Here is an 18,569-nt window from a genome sequence, read left to right as displayed (position 1 = left end):
TTTTAAATTGCAGACACAGACTACAGTGCATTTTGATGATGTAATGCATGAGAAGCTTCAGCTTGTTGAATGGGTGTCAAAGCTGGAAAGACAATATGAGTTAATTCGTTGGCTTCATGATTTCCTTCAGCAAGAGGACTGGGTAGTGAAGAATGGGCATGGATGTGTCCAATAAAAAAGGGGGACAATCTTTGTCTCAAGGCCCACTGTAGTGGAAGTAAAAAAGGTGAATAATAGAAGAGGAGTCAGAGGCACAAAAAGAAGCAGTTTCTAAATCTTGTACTAAACGAACTACATACTGACTATCAGAATAAATGTCAAGAGGAACATCCCAATGTGAGAGGACATGTTGTACGGCGAGAAGTTCAACCCGCTGGGCAGACTTTTCCTGGGTTTGGAAAGAAAAAGGTTGTTGATTAATAGTACCAGCAACTATACCAGAGGAAGAGCCGTCAGTAAAAGCTAAACAAGCATGGGTTAAATGAGCTTTAACACATTTTGGGGGGAATATGAGAGAATTTTGGGTATAAAAATGTAGTAGTTTATCAGGAGGAAGATGACACCCGATTTTTCCGGGAAACCCTGCAAAAGCCACTTGCCAGTTTTCAGAGAATCGCCATAGCCATTGTTGTTGAGGTCCAGTATAGAGCACTGTTATTTCAGGAGGTTCAGATCCAAATAGAGTAAGAGCTCAAGTTCTGCCCTTGGCAACCAATGTTGCTACTAAATCATAATAAGGAGAAATTACTTTTCCTCTGTTGGCTGGAAGGTGGAGCCATTCCAAAACACCTTGTTGCCAAAATACACCGGTAGGAGTGTATTGCGTTCTCAAAATGCAAAAACTCCACAGCGTATGTGATTGCACTCTACATAATTTTTGATCCATAAGGGCTCTGTGTACAAGCTGTAAAGTTTGCTCAGCTTCAGCAGTTTCCTAGGAGAGTTCGGATTTGCTGGGCCCTTTAAGATGTCAAAAAGAGGTTTTAATTGGCCTGTGGTGAGTTTGAGACTAGCTCTGATCCAATTTAGGTCACCTAAGAATTTTTGAAAATCATTAAGAGTATGCAAGTATGAAATAGATAGTTTTGGCATTTCAAAAGAAACTTGTCATGTTTCAATAATGCGTCCCAAATAATGATAGTCATTTGGATTTTTTCTGGAGCGACTACTAAATTGACCTGATGCAAACACTGTTGCAGAAACTGGAAGGCAGAATGCAATAAAGTTTCTGAAGCTGCTGCAAGTAAAATATCATCCATATAATGTAAGATTATTGCTTCAGGAAACTGTAATCGAGCAGGGAGAATGGCTTTGGTGACAAAAGTTTGGCATAAGGTAGGGCTGTTGGCCATACCCTGTGTTAAAACTACCCATTCATATCTATCATAAGGCTATCCATATTTGGTGGAGGGAATACTAAATGCAAAGCATTTGCAATCCTTGGGAGCTAAAGGAATAGTAAAAAAACAGTCCTTTAAGTCAAAATTATAATTTTCCAATTTTGTGGAATAGTAACCGGTGAAGGCAAACCAGGCTGGAGAGAGCCCATAATTTCCATGGTTTCATTGACCTTTCTTAAGTCTTGTAACAGTCTCCACTTACCTGATTTTTTCTTGATAATAAAGATAGGAGAATTCCAAGGGTAGGTCTGATATGGCCCGCCTGGAGCTGTTCCCGAACCAACTCGCTAGCCACAGTAATTTTGTCTTGAGATAAGGGCCATTGTTCTATCCAAACCGGAGAGTCAGATTTCCATGTGATCTCATCGGCATGAGTATCGGGAGGAGCAATGGCCCCTAGGAAAAATACTGTAAACCTGTACGGTCAGTTTTTTGAGGAAGGGTTAAAGGTTCAATAATTCCTTGTACATTTTTTCCTAGCCCTTTTCCGGCTTCATATCCTTGCTTAGACATAATCTGCAAAGCTACACTGTCTGTTACCAGCTTAGCTCCCATAGCTTCTAAAACATCCCGTCCCCATAAATTTAAAGGGATGCCAGGGAGTACATAGGAGCGAAAATGCCCTTTATGACCTTCAGCATCATGCCAAGAGAGCAAATTCGCAGATCGTTCAGGATTGCTACTCATACCTATTCCTTGAAGAGAGGTCATGGTAGCTGTATGGGGCCACTGAGAGGGCCAATGCTTCATGGAGATGATAGACACATTGGCACCAGTATCTAAAAGCCCTTTAGATAACTTTTCATTAATCCACAAATTCATTTCAGGGTGAGAGGCAGAAATAGACTGTACCCAGTAGGCCTGATTAGAGGATCCAAAACCCCTGGCATTTCTTGGCTCATTAGACAATATTTTTCCTACAGAAGTCAATATCGGAATGAGTAAAAGTTGTGCTACTGGTTGCTCGGGCAATATAGTATAAATACCTTTAGGAGCCCAAGTCATTATTTTTATTTCACCAGTATAATCAGTATCAATTACCCCAGGAAGAATTTGTAACTCTTTTATAGACCAACTACTTCCGCCTAAGAGCAACCCAACATATCCTTCAGGCAAGGGCCCATAAACCCCAGTGGGTATAGCTTGGGGTCCCATTTCAGGAGTTGATACTTGTCTGGAAGAGGCACAGAAGTCAAGTCCGGCACTGTTTGGTGTTGCCTGAAAGAGCTGAGAAATGGATTTACCGGTTCTGACTTGGAGCTGTCCTGAAGAACTGGTGCCCTGAATTTCTGAGGGGCCCCCCTCTGGCCGTTTCCCGACCTTGTCATGAGCAGGTTGCCCTGAGCATCTCCTTTAGATCTGCACTCGTTCGCCCAGTGATTACCTCTACGGCAACAAGGACACTCTCCGAGTTGATGGCCAGATGTAGATAAAGTCTATTGAGATGGACTAGGTATAACAGCCTGACATTGTTTTGCCATATGGCCTATGTTACCACAGCGATAACACTTAAGTCCACTTTTGCCATTGTTATAATTATCAAACTTTTGTTTCACATAAGCTGCTACTGTCATACCGGCCTGAGCGGTTGCCATAGCAAGACCCTGTTGATAGGCAGACCTAATATCAGCACATAAACGAATATAATCAACAAGGGTCCCCTTTTTTCTCCACGGCCATATGGCAGCTTGACAGGCAGGATTAGCATTCTCATAAGCCAATTGTCGAACTAGTAAAGTTCCTGCCTCATTGTCCTGCACTAGTCTCCTGACTGCTTGAAGTAGCCGTGATGCAAATTCCTGGTAAGGCTCATCAGGTCCCTGTCTGATTTTAGAAAGTTCTTCAGTTTTTACCCCTGTTGAAGGCAGAGATTTCCAAGCCTTTATAGCTAAGGAGTTAATTTGAGCAAAAGCTATTTCAGACATCATAACTTGAGCACCAGGAGATTTAAATTGTCCTTTACCACACAACATATCCACTCCTACTGGTATTTTATTTTGGTGGTTCTTCTGTGCCATTTCAAAGGCACGGTCCTCATAATCAGCCCTCCAGAGTAAATAATCACCGCCAGAGAGATATGCCTTAGTTAAACGACCCCAATCACAAGGCAGAAGGGCAGACACAGTAAGATTTTCTAATAGAGATAATGTATATGGTGCTGTGGGACCATATTGAGCAACTGCTTCCTTCAATTCTTTTAAAGTCTTTGGGGGAATTGGTTGATAACTTCTAACAATTTGACCCTGATTATCAAGCGCCTCTATTACTGGAAACAAGGCAGGGAATAAATTATCATATTCAGAAAATCCACATTGCAGCAACATTAGAGCATGAGTAAGAGGTGTTATGGGATTATTAGTTGTGGTTCTTAAGATTATAGCCCCTGTCATGGAGGAATTGTCCTGAACAACAAGATAACACTGATGCGAACGGCAGGTAAGTGCCTGTGAACAAAGCGAAAGTAAATCTTGAAACTGATGCATAAAATCTGGAGAGAGAGTTATAGGTCCTATAGTACAGTTATAGGACCAGGCATCCATTGAGGAGCCATCATAGAAGCAGATCGTGCAGGTTCAGGCTGTGTAACAACGATTTCAGTCAATGGAACATCAAACAGGTTAGGATCATACTCACTGTGATGACTATAAGAGCCCCGTTCTGCCATTTCCTCATGTTCTGGAGGTACAGGAGGGACTTCAGCACCCTCTGAATTTGGAGGAGCAGAAAGCTGACTTGTAGGTTGCTTTTGGAGAGAAGCAGTGGAGGTATAAGGTGGAGCAGAGGGCAAGGAGGGACAAACACAGCCACGCAGCTTACTCCAAAGAGAAAGTAAAACAGCAGATTGTGGCATATCCTTGTTGTAAAAACAGAATTGATCAATTTTTTCCCCAATAATAGTCCATGCTGATTCATCTAAAACACCACCTTCTGGGACCCAAGGACAGATCTCATGGATAATTTGCAAAAATTCTTCCAGCAGTTGAAGTTTAATGTCATGACCCTGGGATTTTATCATAGAATGCAACAAATGCACAAACAGCTTATGTTCCTTAGACTCAAGTTGCCCCATTTTTACTCCAGATGAAACTCAGAAATCATGTTTATCCTGAATTGTATGTACAATGAGGAAAGAAAAAACTTTTTGATTAATAATATACAAAATCAACAATAGAAAGCATACTTATGAGAGAAATTAAACTTACTACTGCAGCCACTCACTCTCTTGAGTCACCGATGTCCCCAACGTCCAGGTCCCCTCGTGGTCACCACTTATCAGGGCCACGTCTGCCAGGAGACTCTTGTCCAGCAAAAAGGTTCCAACCTGGATAGGGGGGTGTGTGGAAGGTAAAAGATGACAGATAGATGGGGTCTGGAGGGTTGAGAAGCAATGCTTCACCAACAACTTATTGCGCTCAGAGTCAGTTTATATACATTTTTGGGTACTTGCATACATCATAATTCCATGAGATAAGGGGGACAGAAAGTCTTAAAGTAGAAAAATAATTTACAACATCATCAAAGGGGTACAAAGAAAAGATCAGATATACAATGGAACCGAGCAGGTGGGTCTCATTATCTGATACAATGGAAAGGTCAGCTAGACAATTAAATTAAGTAGGTGACTCTTTATCTTAGGAAGAAGTTAGTCATTACTTTCTAGAAGAGAATCACATGTTTACTGAGAAAGAACTAAATTAAAGGACACAATACGTTTTATTACTTTCTTAGAAGATAGTCACATGTTTACTGAGAACTAAATTGAAAGACATAATGCATCTTATTACTTTCTTAGAAGATAGTCACATGTTTACTGAGAAAGAACTAAATTAAAAGACACAATGTGTCTTATGATCACATGACCACCTGGTGATTGTCCACACATGTTTATCTTTAACTTAGGTCCTTTTTCCATTCCTGCTTTCCCATAGCTCGACTTCCTTTCAGCTGGAGACTGTGTGCCTGGGCTCAAGCCCACCATATCGTGTAGCCCAATTTCAGGGGGCCTCACATGGGGGCATTCCCCACAATCCATCACTATCAAGTAAGCTTCATTCCAGGGATGCAAGGCTGGTTCAACATATGCAAGTCTATAAACATAATTCACCACATAAACAGAACCAAAGACTAAAACCACATAATTATCTCAATAGATTCAGAGAAGGCCTTCAACAAAATGCGACAGCCCTTTATGCTAAAAACCCTCAATAAACTAGGTATTGATGGAACATATCTCAAAACAATAAAAGTTATTTATGACAAACCTACGGCCAATATCATACTGAATGGGCAAAAACCGGAAACATCCCTTTGAAATCTGGCACTAGACAAGGATGCCCTCTCTCACCACTCGTATTCAAAATAGTGTTGGAAGTTCAGCCAGAGTAATCAGGCAAGAAAAAAAAAATAAAGGGTATTCAAATAGGAAAGGAGGAAGTCAAATTGTCTCTATTTGCAGATGACATGAGTGTATATTTAGAAGACCCCATTGTCTCAGCCCAAAATCTCCTTAAACTGATAAGCAACTTCAGCAACATCTCAGGATAGAAAATCAATATGCAAAAATCATAGCATTCCTATTCACCAAATCAAGAGAGAGCCAAATCAAGAACTAACTGCTATTCAAAACTGCTACAAAGAGAATAAAATACCTAGGAATACAACTAACAAAGGATGTAAAGAACCTCTTCAAGGAGAATTCCAAACCACTGCTCAAGGGAATAAGAGAGGCTACAAACAGATGGAAAAACATTCCATGCTCATGGTTAGGAATAACCAATATCATGAAAATGGCCATACTGCCTAATGTAATTTATAGATTCAATGCTGTTCACATCAAGCTACCTATGACCCTCTTCACAGAACTGGGAAAAAAACACCTTAAACTTCATATGGAACAAAAAGAGAGCCCGCAGAGCCAAGTCAGTTCTAAGCAAAAAGAACAAAGCTGGAGACATCATGCTACCTGACTTTAAACTATACTACAAGGCTGCAGTAATCAAAACAGCATGGTACTGGTACCAAAACAGAGATATAGACCAATGGAACAGAACAGAGGCCTTGGAGGCAACACCACACACCTACAACCATCTGATCTTTGACAAACCTGACAAAAATAAGCAATGGGGAAAGGATTCCCTGTTTAATAAATGGTGTTGGGAAAACTGGCTAGCCATGTGCAGAAGACAGAAGCTGGACACCTTCCTGACACCCTACATCAAAATTAACTCCAGATGGAATAAAGACTTAAACATAAGACCTAACACCATAAAAACCCTAGAAGAAAACCTGGGCAAAACCATTCAGGACATAGACATAGGCAAGGGCTTCATGACTAAAACACCAAAAGCATTGACAACAAAAGCCAAAATAGACAAGTGAGATCTAATTAAATGCCAGGGCTTCTGCACAGAAAAAAATCATTAGAGTGAACCAGCAACCAACAGAATGGAAAAAAAATTTGCAATCTACCCATCTGACAAAGGACTTATATCCAAAATCTACAAAGAACTAAAACAGATTTACAAGAAAAAAAACAAACGCATTCAAAAGTGGGTGAAGGATATGAATAGACACTTTACAAAAGAAGACATATATGAGGCCAAAAAACATATGAAAAAATGCTCATCATCACTGGTCATTAGAGAAATCCAAATCAAAACCACATTGAGATACGATCTCATGCCAGTTAGAATGGTGTTCATTAAAAAATCTGGAGACAACAGATGCTGGAGAGGATGTGGAGAAATAGGAACACTTTTACACTGTTGGTGGGAGTGTAAACTAGTTCAACCATTTTGGAAGACAGTGTGGTGATTCCTCAAGGACCCAGAAATAGAAATTCCATTTGACCCAGCAATCCCATTACTGGGTATATATCCAAAGGATCATAAATCATTCTATTACAAGGACACATACACATGTATGTTCATTGCAGCACTGTTTACAATAGCAAAGACTGGAACCAACCCAAATGCCCATCAGCAATAGACTGGACAAGGAAAATGTGGCACATATACACCATGGAATACTATGCAGCCATAAAAAACAATGAGCTCATGTCCTTTGCAGGGACATGGATGAATCTGGAGAACATCATTCTCAGCAAACTGACACAAGAACAGAAAATCAAACACCACATGTTCTCACTCATAGACGGGTGTTGAACAATGAGAACACATGGACACAGGGAGGGGAGCATCACACACTGGGGTCTATTGGGGGGGACTTGGGGAGGGACAGCAGGGGTAGGGAGTTGGTGAGGGATAACATGGGGAGAAATACCAGATATAGATGACAGGGATGGAGGCAATAAACCACATTGCAATGTATGTACCTATGCAACAATTTTGAATATTCTGCACATGTATCCTAGAACTTAAATATGGATAGGAAAAACATTTTCTTGTAGTTACATGTCTTGGAATAATATATAAATCACATCAGCCATAAATATTACTGTTTAGCACAAGACAGTAATAAGAAGAATTTTATCAATTTAAATTAGAATACTAAATAAACCAGTAAAGCAAGCATTTGCAGAACACTTACTGTGTTTCACATAAATCTTCAATTAATTCACAGAAAATCATAAGAGGTTGTCAGTTGCATAATGTCTCTTTGCTAGTTAAGGTGGTACAGGGATTTAAACCCAAGCCCAAATGCACAATCACATCAGTATAGAGACAGATGTTATTGCATGTTGGCAGATGAAATTGTCAAAGTGAAATTCCCATGACTCCAAATCAGAAATTGCTGCCTTAGGATGTGGGGAGGAGGTGACAGTCACTTACACTGCTGGTGGTAATTTTTTAAAAAGAACACAAGAGGGATAATTGGCAATGTCATACAAATAAATTGAATAAATTACAACTTTTCCAAGTGGAAGAAGGCAATTTGCAAGGAGGCTGATGGGTTACTCTGTGTCCACTTTCATGTTCATTCTTTTATAAGTGGTGATTCTTATGAGAATACTTACTCATATCCCCCACCAAATGGAGACATTAATTGTATCAATTTTTATAACAGTGAAATAGTACAGGTCCAGTTCTCCAGCAATAGGTGACTGACTAAGCAAATAATAGTGCCTCCATGCCCAAGAATAACATGCAGCCATGAAAAAATAAGATAATATTTAAATCACTTTAATATATATTGCCTTTCCTTTTTGAAAGGAAATATATATTACTGATATATATTTTGGTAAAAAACTGCCTTTTTGAAAGGCAATATATATTACCGATAACTTTAATATATATTGCTTTTCAAAAACATGTTGTACTAACTCTACACACTGAGCACAATATGCACAGAATAATGTGTGTATTGTGCTCAGTGAGGAAAGAGTTAGTACAATAGGTTTGTTTTACTCAGCTCTTTTTAATTTCTGGGAAAGCTTGAAGCCACAGGGAAGAGAACTAACATCAGAAATGCTCACTTGGTCAGTGATTAGGATGTTATTCTCTATGGCCCAGGCAGTGGGTCAGAATGTACCCAGCTGCCAGCATTGTTTAAAATAAACATGAAAGTTCATGAGGTATACCTGGTGCCTGTTTGGCTCCTGCATCTTGGTTGGTCAGGTAGCTGTGTGATCAACAGCCTTTAAGAACTCTGGACTCTTGAGATTTGCATGGACTTTTTGAGGTGGAGATGCCTGCCACACATCTCTGCAATTTGCAGCTGGAAAGGGAGTGTTTGCATAATTCTCGCAGAGAAAGGGAATGTGGAAACCTAGGCCTGACCTCTCTAGTCTTCTCTTATGCATACCTGTGTCTCACAGTTCCAGCACAGTATCCTTTGCAGTGACATATCTTAGCTGTTAGCATAACTTTTTGACTTACGTGAGTCATTCTGGTGAATCACCAAGCAAATCATGACCATGAGGTAGTCATGGGAAACCCAAAATATGTTCTCAATTGAAATTTACAAAAAAGATATATACATGTACATGCATATAATGGTACAGGATTATTTCTGGAAGGATCTTTAAGAAATTAGTGTTCCCGATCCCCAAGTGAAGCAGCCAGAGGTGTGAAGTGATGACTTTACTATATGTATATATTTCTTTTTACTGATACCAGGTAATTTAAAGTATATTTGTAAAAAATATATTGTGGCTATACTCAGTGCTTTGCTGTGACCATGGGGTTATTGTCTTGAGGTAAGATGTGGAGAATCTTTAAGTTGCAGTGGAGAATAGGAGAGAGTAGAAAGTGATGAGTGAGCTACTGGGGCTTCCCTGAACCTGCAGGTGAGAGCCAGACTCTTCTGAGCTTTTGGATGAGATCAGGCAGGCTGGCAGAAACAGGAAGATGGTTCCTGATAGAACAGCATGTGTGAGAAAGCATCCATACAGTGGGTTTATAAGAAAGACGGCAGGAATTCCTCATACACTGTATGATATTTATAACCTTGTAACATTTATTAATGGTATAAATATAACAATTTTAGTTTTACATCTTTGTTTTGCTAGTAACTGGCAAGGAACCCACAGCTGTTGATTTTGTCAAAGGTTTTGTAGCACTTGTGTCTGTCTGTCATCTCATTGTGACTCTTCTACGTCACGTGGATGGAGCAGCAGGCCAAGAGCCAGAAGACATGGTACCACTCCTGAAGGGATCCTAACAAGAAGATCTCCAAGAGCTAGCCACTCAACATGCATGAGCTTCTTTTACTTTGGTTGAAAAACAAGGGTTGTGGTGGAATAAAGTTGAGCCTGAATGATCCCTAATTCTCTCCTGCTTTTTAAATTGCATTCTGCTGCAATCTCATAAAGAAGAGGGAAGAGCTTCACTTTGCCAGCTGAAGAAATATTGGTTCAGGTATCAAGTTCCCACCAAATTCACAGTTACAACTGCCACATTTTTTTAAATTGCATATTTTAGATTTTTGGTGCCATACTGATGTTTATAAATATGGAAGGTCGGCAAAGAATCATGTTTCAATGCACTAAAAAGAGAGAATTGGATATGGTTTGAACTAATGGGTTAAGGTCACTCTATCATATAAATGAACCTAGTGATGTTCTCCATAGTTAGATAGTATTGGATAATTTATTATTTTTAAAAGTATGTACTGTGGTCCAAATCTCAGATTTGGCATCTGCATGACTAAGTTAGCTTTGCTCTAGGCTCCTGTACCTCAATGAGCTCTCTATAGCAGGGTAGGGCCTCAGGGGAGGCACAGGTGAAAGAATGTATTGTACAAGGGTGAATACACATACACCTTGCTACTAAGAGATGTTCATGATCAAATTGTGTACATTGAACATCACTGTATGTTAGTCAGAGGCTCAGCTATGCCGCCAGGTGTGATAGCTCTGTCCACCACTCTGATGTTGCCTCTTTCTGGGGTCATCTTTTTTCCCTCTTCACCTCCTGACTTGACTTCTGAATCCTGGCTGCAGATGGTAATGAACATATGCTGTTCATTACCATTATCTAACTGTGGAGAACATCACTGGGTTCATTTATATGATAGAGTGACCTTAACCCATTAGTTCAAACTATATGAACATATGGGACTCCACGATTCTAAGTCCCAGCCCTCCCAGGGTTTGTTTTTTTTTTTTTTTTTTTAGCATTCCATCAATATCATTTTTAATATATTTAAATTTATTCACTTTGGAACTAGTAACAGCATGCTTTGATGATGGTGGCTCACTTGAAGATACTTTATCAGAAATTTACAAATTAAGCAACTGTTTCTTATGATATGCATCATTTTCCTGGTTGGCCTGTTCATCCAGTGACTCTCTTATACAGTTCTTTAATTCTTCAATTCCTTCTCCAGTAACTGCAGATATGGGGATGATATGTTGGAACTCTATAGTCCTCTCTGGAATCATGTTTTTTCCAAATAAATGCAGAAAATCTTTAGGATTCTGGAGCTGGTTCGTCAATTCATGGAGCTTATCTTGAGCATCTGGAAAGTCCATTTTATTAACTGCCAAAAGTGCAGGTTTTGTCTGAACCTCCTCTTTGTACAATTCCAATTCTTTTGTATTATTATGGTTTCAAAACCAGTTCTGTATTGAGTGCGATAAGAAAGCTGAAATCCAGAAATATCAACAACAAAAAGTAGTTGTCTAGTTCTTTCTATATGCTTGAGAAATTGTGGCCCATTCCTTTGTTCATATGTGCTCCTTCTATTAAACCTGGAAGATCAGCTACTGATATCTGAAATTATTGTACATAATCTTTCCAAGTTCAGGCTTTAATGCTGTAAATGTGTAATCTGCAATCGCAGGTTTTGCATGAGAAACTTGACTTAGCAAAGAGGATTTTCCAGCATTTGGGAATCCTACTAGGCCTACATCAGCTATAAGTTTTAGATCAAGGTGAATTACTTGTTTCTGGCCTTTCAATGGTGAGAAGTTTGTAAGAAATTTACCACCAAGACCTCCTTCAGCTACCAGAATTCTGTCATCCTCTTTATTGAGTTCTCCTATAATTTTACCATTTTCATCAGTTATTGAAACACACACAGGCACAGGGATTTCACAGTCTTTTCCTTTGGAGCCTTTCAGTGCACTAATTTTGCTGTTTGCTCCTACTCCAGCCACAAACCATTTCAGAGGATACCTGTCTTTAAGTTGTTTTAAAGTCATTCTGTTCTGGGCTACAAGCTTCTCCTCTGGGGAGGTCCAGGAGCAGCTCATCAGCTCCTTGTATCAGCCGGCCGGAGTGGCCCCCGAGTCGCTGGAGTACATTGAAACCCACGGCATGGGCACCAAGGTGGGTGACCCCCAGGAGCTGAAGGGCATCGGCCAAGCCCTGTGTGCCACCCACCAGGAGCCACTGCTGATCGGCTCCACCAAGTCCAACATGGGGCACCCATAGACAGCCTCGGGGCTGGCAGCCCTGGCCAAGGTGCTGCTGTCCCTGGAGCACAGGCTCTGGGCCCCCAACCTGCACTTCCACAACCCCAACCCTGAGATCCCAGCACTGCTGGACAGGCGGCTGCAAGTGGTGGAGCAGCCCCTGCCCGTCCGTGGTGGCAATATGGGCATCAACTCCTTCGGCTTTGGGGGTTCCAACGTACATGTCATCCTGAAGCCCAACACACAGCCGCCCCCAGCACCTGCCCCACACGCCACCCTGCCCCATCTGCTGCAGGCCAGTGGATGCACCCCCCGAGGCCATGCAGAAACTGCTGGAGCAGGGCCTCCAGCACAGCCAGGACCTGGCCTTCCTGAGCATGCTGAATGACATTGCAGCTGCCTCCACCACTGCCATGCCCTTCCGTGGCTACGCCATGCTGTGTGGCAAGAGCAGTGGCCTGAAGGTGCAGCAGGTGCCCACTGGCGAGCGCCCACTCTGGTTCATCTGCTCTGGGATGGGCACGCAGTGATGTGGGATGGAGCTCAGCCTCATGTGCCTGAGCCTCTTCCGAGACTCCATTCTACGCTCTGACGAGGCTGTGAACCCACTCGGCCTGAAGGCGTCACAGCTGCTGCTGAGCAAGACGAGAGTACCTTTGACAACATCATCCACGCCTTTGTGAGCCTGACCGCCATCCAGATAGGCCTCATAGACCTGCTGAGCTGCATGGGGCTGAGGCCAGATGGCATCATCGGTCACTCCCTGGGGAAAGTGGCCTGTGGTTACGCTGATGGCTGCCTGTCCCAGGAGGAAGCTGTTCTCTCCGCCTACTGGAGAGCGCAGTACATCAAAGAAGCCAACATCCCAAAAGGCGCCATGGCAGCTGTGGGCTTGTCCTGGGAGGAGTGTAAGCAGCGCTGTCCCCCGGGCATGGTGTCTGCCTGCCACAACTCTGAGGACATGGTGACCATCTCGGGGCCTCAGGGCCCGGTATACGAGTTCGTGGAACAGCTGAAGCAGGAGGGCGTGTTTGCCAAGAAGGTGCGGATGGGCAGCATGGCTTTCCACTCCTACTTGATGGAGGGCATCGCACCCCCGCTGCTGCAGGCACTCAAGAAGATGATCCAGGAGCTGAAGCCACGATAGGCCTGCTGGTTCAGCACCTCCATCCTCGAGGCCCAGTGGCACACCAGCCTGGCATACACATGCTCCCCTGAGTACAACGTCAACAACCTGGTGAGCCCCGCGCTGTTCCAGGAGGCCCTGGGGCACTTGCCTGAGCATGCAGTGGTGCTGGAGATCGTGCCCCACACCCTGCTGCAGGCTGTCTTGAAGTGTGGCCTGAAGCCAAGCTGCACCATCATCCCCCTGATGAAGAAGGACCACAGGGACAACCTGGAGCTATTCCTCACTGGCATCAGCAAGCTGCACCTCTCAGGCATTGATGCCAACCCCACTGCCTTGTTCCCACCTGTGGAGTTCCTGGTTCCCCGAGGAATGCCCCTCATCTCCCTGCTCATCAAGTGGGACCACAGCCTGGCCTGGGATGTGCCAGCCGCCGAGGACTTCCCCAGTGGTTCTGGTTCCCCATCGGCCACCATCTACACCATTGACACCAGTCCTGAGTCTCCTGACCACTACCTGGTGGACCACCGCATCAACGGCCGTATCGTCTTCCCTGCCACTGGCTATCTGTGCCTCGTGTGGAAGATGCTGGCCCGTGCCCTGGGCCTGGCCGTGGAACAGCTGCCCGTGGTGTTTGAGGACGTGGAGGTGCACCAGGCCACCATCCTGCCTAAGACTGGGACCATGTCCCTGGAGGTGTGGCTCCTGGAGGCCTCCCACACCTTCGAACTGTCAGAGAGTGGTCACCTGATAGTGAGTGGGAAGGTGTATCAGTGGGAGGACCCTGACCCCAGGCTCTTTGACCACCCGGAAAGCCCTGCCCCCAGCCCCAGGGAGCCATTCTTCCTGGTCCAGGCTGAAGTGTACAAGAACCTGCGTCTGTATGGCTACAAATATGGCCCTCACTTCCAGGGCATCCTGGAGGCCAGCCTGGATGGCAACTTGGGTAAGCTACTATGGATGGACTACTGGGTGCCCTTCCTGGATGCCATGCTGCAGATGTCCATCCTGAGCAAAAGCCAGTGCAGCCTGCTGCTGCCCACCCGCATCACTGCCATCCACATCGACCCTGCCACCCACAGGCCGAAGCTGTACACACAGCAGGACGAGGCCCAAGTGGCTGATGTGGTGGTGAGCAGGTGCCTGAAGACCACAGTGACTGGAGGCGTCCACCTCTTCCTGCTCCATGCCTCAGCAGCCCCGCGGCGACAGCAGGAACACTGGGCGCCCATCCTGGAGAAGTTTTGTTTCACGCCCCATGTGGAGGATGGGTGCCTATCTGGGAACACTGCTCTGAAGGAGGAGCTGTGGCTGTGCAAGGGACTGGTGCAGGCACTGCAGACTAAGGTGACCCAGCAGGGGCTGAAGATGATGGTGCCCAGACTGGATGGGGCCCAGGTCCCCCAGGACTCCCTGCAGCAGGCACTGCCCCAGCTGCTGTCAGCTGCTTGTGAGCTTCAGCTTAACGAGAATCTACAGCTGGGGCTGGCACAGTTGCTTGCCCAGGAAATGTTTGAGTTGCCAGAGGACCCTCTGCTCAGTGGCCTCCTGGACTCCCTAGCACTCAAGGCCTGTGTGGACACAGACCTGGAGAACATCCCCAGCCTGAAGATGAAGGTGGTAGAGGTGCTGGCTGGCCATGGTCACCTGTATTCCCACATCCCAGGCCTGCTCAACACGCAGCCCCTGCTGCAGCTGAGCTACACGGCCACTGACCACCACCCTCAGGCCCTGGAGGCTGCAGCAGCATGGCATCGCCCAGGGCCAGTGGGACCCCTCGGACCCTGCCCCCAGCGCCCTGGGCAGCACTGATCTCTTGGTGTGCAACTGTGCAGTGGCTGCTCTCAGGGACCCAGCCTCAGCCCTTGGCAATATGGTGGCTGCCCTGAGAGAGGGTCCAGTGGGAGGGCACATCCCAGAGGAAGTCCGGTGACAGCAGGACAGAGGTGGCCAGGCCCTCGGTGGGCACCAGCCCCATCACAAGCTTGCCGCTGGTGTCCCGGCCTGAGAACTCCATACCCAGCAAGCAGTCCTTGGTGGCCATTTCCCTGGGATGGCGTCAGGGGACAGCTTGCCAATGGCCAGCATGATGTTGCGGAAGTTGAGGGAGGTGTAGTAGACCGTGCAGAGCTGGGCACCAGGGCTGGCGGGCTGGGCAAGGTGCAGCGAGGAGGCGGCCTTGGTGCCCGTCGTCTACACCACAGCCTACTATGCACTGGTGGTGCGCGGGCGGGTGCAGCGCAGGGAGACGGTGCTCATCCACTCAGGCTCGGGTGGCATGGGCCAGGCCGCCATCGCCATCGCCCTCAGTCTGGGCTGCCACGTCTTCACCACCATGAGGTCGGCCGAGAAACAGGCATACCTCCAGGCCAGATTCTCCCAGCTTGACAGCACCAGCTTCACCAACTCGAGGGACACGTCATTCGAGAAGCACAGGCGGGAAGGGCGTTGACCTGGTCCTGAACTCCTTGGCGGAAGAGAAGCTGCAAGCCAGCATGAGGTGCTTGGCTCAGCACGGCCGCTTCCTGGAAACTGGCAAATTTGACCTTTCTAACAATCACCCGCTTGGCATGGCCATCTTCTTGAAGAACGTGACCTTCCACAGGATCCTTCTGGACTTGCTCTTCAACTATGCCAGTGCTGCCTGGCGGGAGGTGACAGCACTTTTGCAGCCTGGCATCCACAATGGAGTAGTGCAGCCCCTCAAGTGCACCGTGTTCCCCAGGACCCAGGTGGAGGACGCCTTCCACTACATGGCCCAGGGGAAGCACATTGGCAAAGTCGTCATGCAGGTGCGTGCGGAGGAGCCGGAGGCTGTGCTGAAGGGGGCCAAACCCACGCTGATTGCGGCCATCTCCAAGACCTTCTTCCTGCCCCACATGAGCTAAGTCGCCGCCGGTGGCCTGGGTGGCTTCGGCTTGGAGCTGGCCCAGTGGCTGATAAAGCGCGGGGCCCAGAAGCTGGTGCTAATGGCTCGCTCCGGGATCCGGACAGGCTACCAGGCCAAGAAGGTCCGAGAGTGGAGGCATCTGGGCGTGCAGGTGCAGGTGTCCACCAGCAACGCCAGCTCGCTGGAGGGGGCCCGGGGCCTCATCGCCGAGGCTACGCAACTCAAGCCCATGGGCGGCATCTTCAACTTGGCCATAGTCTTAAGAGACGCCATGCTGGAGAATTAGAGCCCAGAGTCCTTCCAGGACATCAGCAAGCCCAAGTACAGCGGCACCCTGAACCTGGACAAGGTGACCCGGGAGGCATGTCCTGAGCTGGACTACTTCGTGGTCTTCTCTGTGATCTATGGGCGCGGCAAAGCAGGACAGACCAACTATGGCTTTGCCAACTCCACCATGGAGCGCATCTGCGAGAAACACCTGCACGACACGGCCTCCCAGGCCTGGCCATGCAGTGGGGCGCCATCGGCGATGTGGGCATGGTGCTGGAGGCAATGGGCACCAACGACATGGTCATCAGGTGCACACTGCCCCAGCGCATGGCCTCCTGCCTGGGGGTGCTGGACCTCTTCCTGAACCAGCCCCATGCCGTCCTGAGCAGCTTCGTGCTGGCTGAGTAGGCTGCGGCCTACAAGGATGGAGACGGCCGGCGGGACCTGGTGAAGGCCGTGGCACCCATCCTGGGCATCCGCGACTTGGCTGGTGTCAACCTGGACAGCTCCCTGGCGGACCTGGGGCTGGACTTGCTCATGGGCGTGGAGGTGCGCCAGACACTGGAGCACGAGCACGACCTGGCACTGTCCATGTGTGAGGTAAGGCAGCTCACGCTCCGGAAGCTGCAGGAGCTGTCTTCGAAGGCAGAGCTGGCATCCCCCACGCCCAAGAACAGCCCGGCCCAGCAGCAGAGCCAGCTGAACCTGCGCTCCCTGCTGGTGAACCCCGAGGGCCCCACCATGACACGGCTCAACTCCGTGCAGAGCTCCTAGCGGCACCTGTTCCTGGTGCACCCAATCGAGGGCTCCACCATTGTGTTCCACAGCCTGGGCTACAGGCTCAGCATCCCCACCTATGGCCTGCAGTGCACCCGAGCTGCCCTCCTAGACAGCATCCACAGCCTGGCCGCCTACTACATCGACTGCATCCGGCAGATGCAGCCCGAGGGCCCCTACCGCGTGGCTGGCTACTCCTATGGGGCCTGCTTGGCCTTTGAGTTGTGCTCCCAGCTGCAGGCGCAACAGAGCCTGGCCCCTACCAACAACCGCCTCTTCCTGTTTGACGGCTCGCACACCTACGTGCTGGCCTACACGCAGAGCTACCGGGCAAAGCTGACCCCAGGCTGCGAGGCTGAGGCCGAGACAGAGGCCATGTACTTCTTCGTGCAGCAATTCACCGACGCGGAGCACAGCAGGGTGCTGGAGATGCTGCTGCCGCTGAAGGGCCTGGAGGAGCGCGTGGCAGCCGCCGTGGACCTGATCACCAAGAGCCACCAGGGCCTGGACCGCCAGGAGCTGAGCTTCGCAGCCCTATCCTTTTACTACAAGCCGCGCGCCGCCAAGCAGTACACGCCCAAGGCCAAGTACCACCGCAACGTGACGCTGCTGCGCGCCAAGACGAGCGGCGCGGATTACAACCTCTCTCAGGTGTGCGACGGAAAGGTGTCTGTCCACATCATCGAGGGTGACCACCGCACGCTGCTGGAGGGCCGCGGCCTGGAGTCCATCATCAGCATCATCCACAGCTCCCTGGCTGAGCCACCTGTGAGTGTGCGGGAGGCCTAGGTCCCACCCCCGCCTGCCCCTGGGAGGCTGCTCCGCCATTCCCCTCACCGCTGTGCAGCGGGGCTGGAAGGATCCTGCGGGTGGGACCCTACTGGGCCCAGTGCCACTACCCCCTGAGGCTACTATAGGTAGGGTTAGCCTTGTCGCAGCTGCCTGCTGCCTCCCAGGGCACCTCGGGGACATCAGAGCTGCGGACTTGGAGACTCCTGCTCTGTGAAGATCCGGCAACACCCTCAGGAACCGGGCTGGGCCTCGTGCGCCTGTTGGGTTTGCTCTCCGCTTGGATTTGCATATTTATTGCATTGCTGGTAGAGGCAATGTGCACCTGTGCACCCTGCAAAGACTCCTCAAGCAGCATGTGGGTCCCACACATTGCTCCCATTTCCCCATGTCTCCTGCGGGCATGGGCTGCCACCCCCTCTGGGCCAGGCCTGGCTCGGCCCACTCCGTGAGAAGTCACCAAGAGGGGGGGCTCCGGGCCACAGTGCACAGCTGCAC

The 18,569-nt window shown here is 47.6% G+C and overlaps 1 protein-coding gene across 1 annotated transcript; it reads left to right on the top strand.

Moving 5' to 3' along the window:
• Positions 1-3,823: 3,823 nt before the first annotated feature.
• On the top strand, positions 3,824-18,125 carry LOC100896115 (fatty acid synthase-like). The gene is given in 10 exon segments (XM_078345515.1): positions 3,824-3,836; positions 4,652-4,745; positions 5,330-5,442; positions 11,958-12,529; positions 12,531-12,858; positions 12,861-15,081; positions 15,083-15,274; positions 15,506-15,778; positions 15,780-16,722; positions 16,725-18,125. Coding segments are annotated over 10 exon segments (6,096 nt in total). The 3' UTR covers positions 18,072-18,125.
• Positions 18,126-18,569: the final 444 nt, after the last annotated feature.

Source organism: Callithrix jacchus, chromosome 1, assembly GCF_049354715.1.
Source record: "Callithrix jacchus isolate 240 chromosome 1, calJac240_pri, whole genome shotgun sequence".
Lineage (NCBI taxonomy): Eukaryota > Metazoa > Chordata > Mammalia > Primates > Cebidae > Callithrix > Callithrix jacchus.
This window is presented reverse-complemented; position numbering and strand designations above follow the sequence as displayed.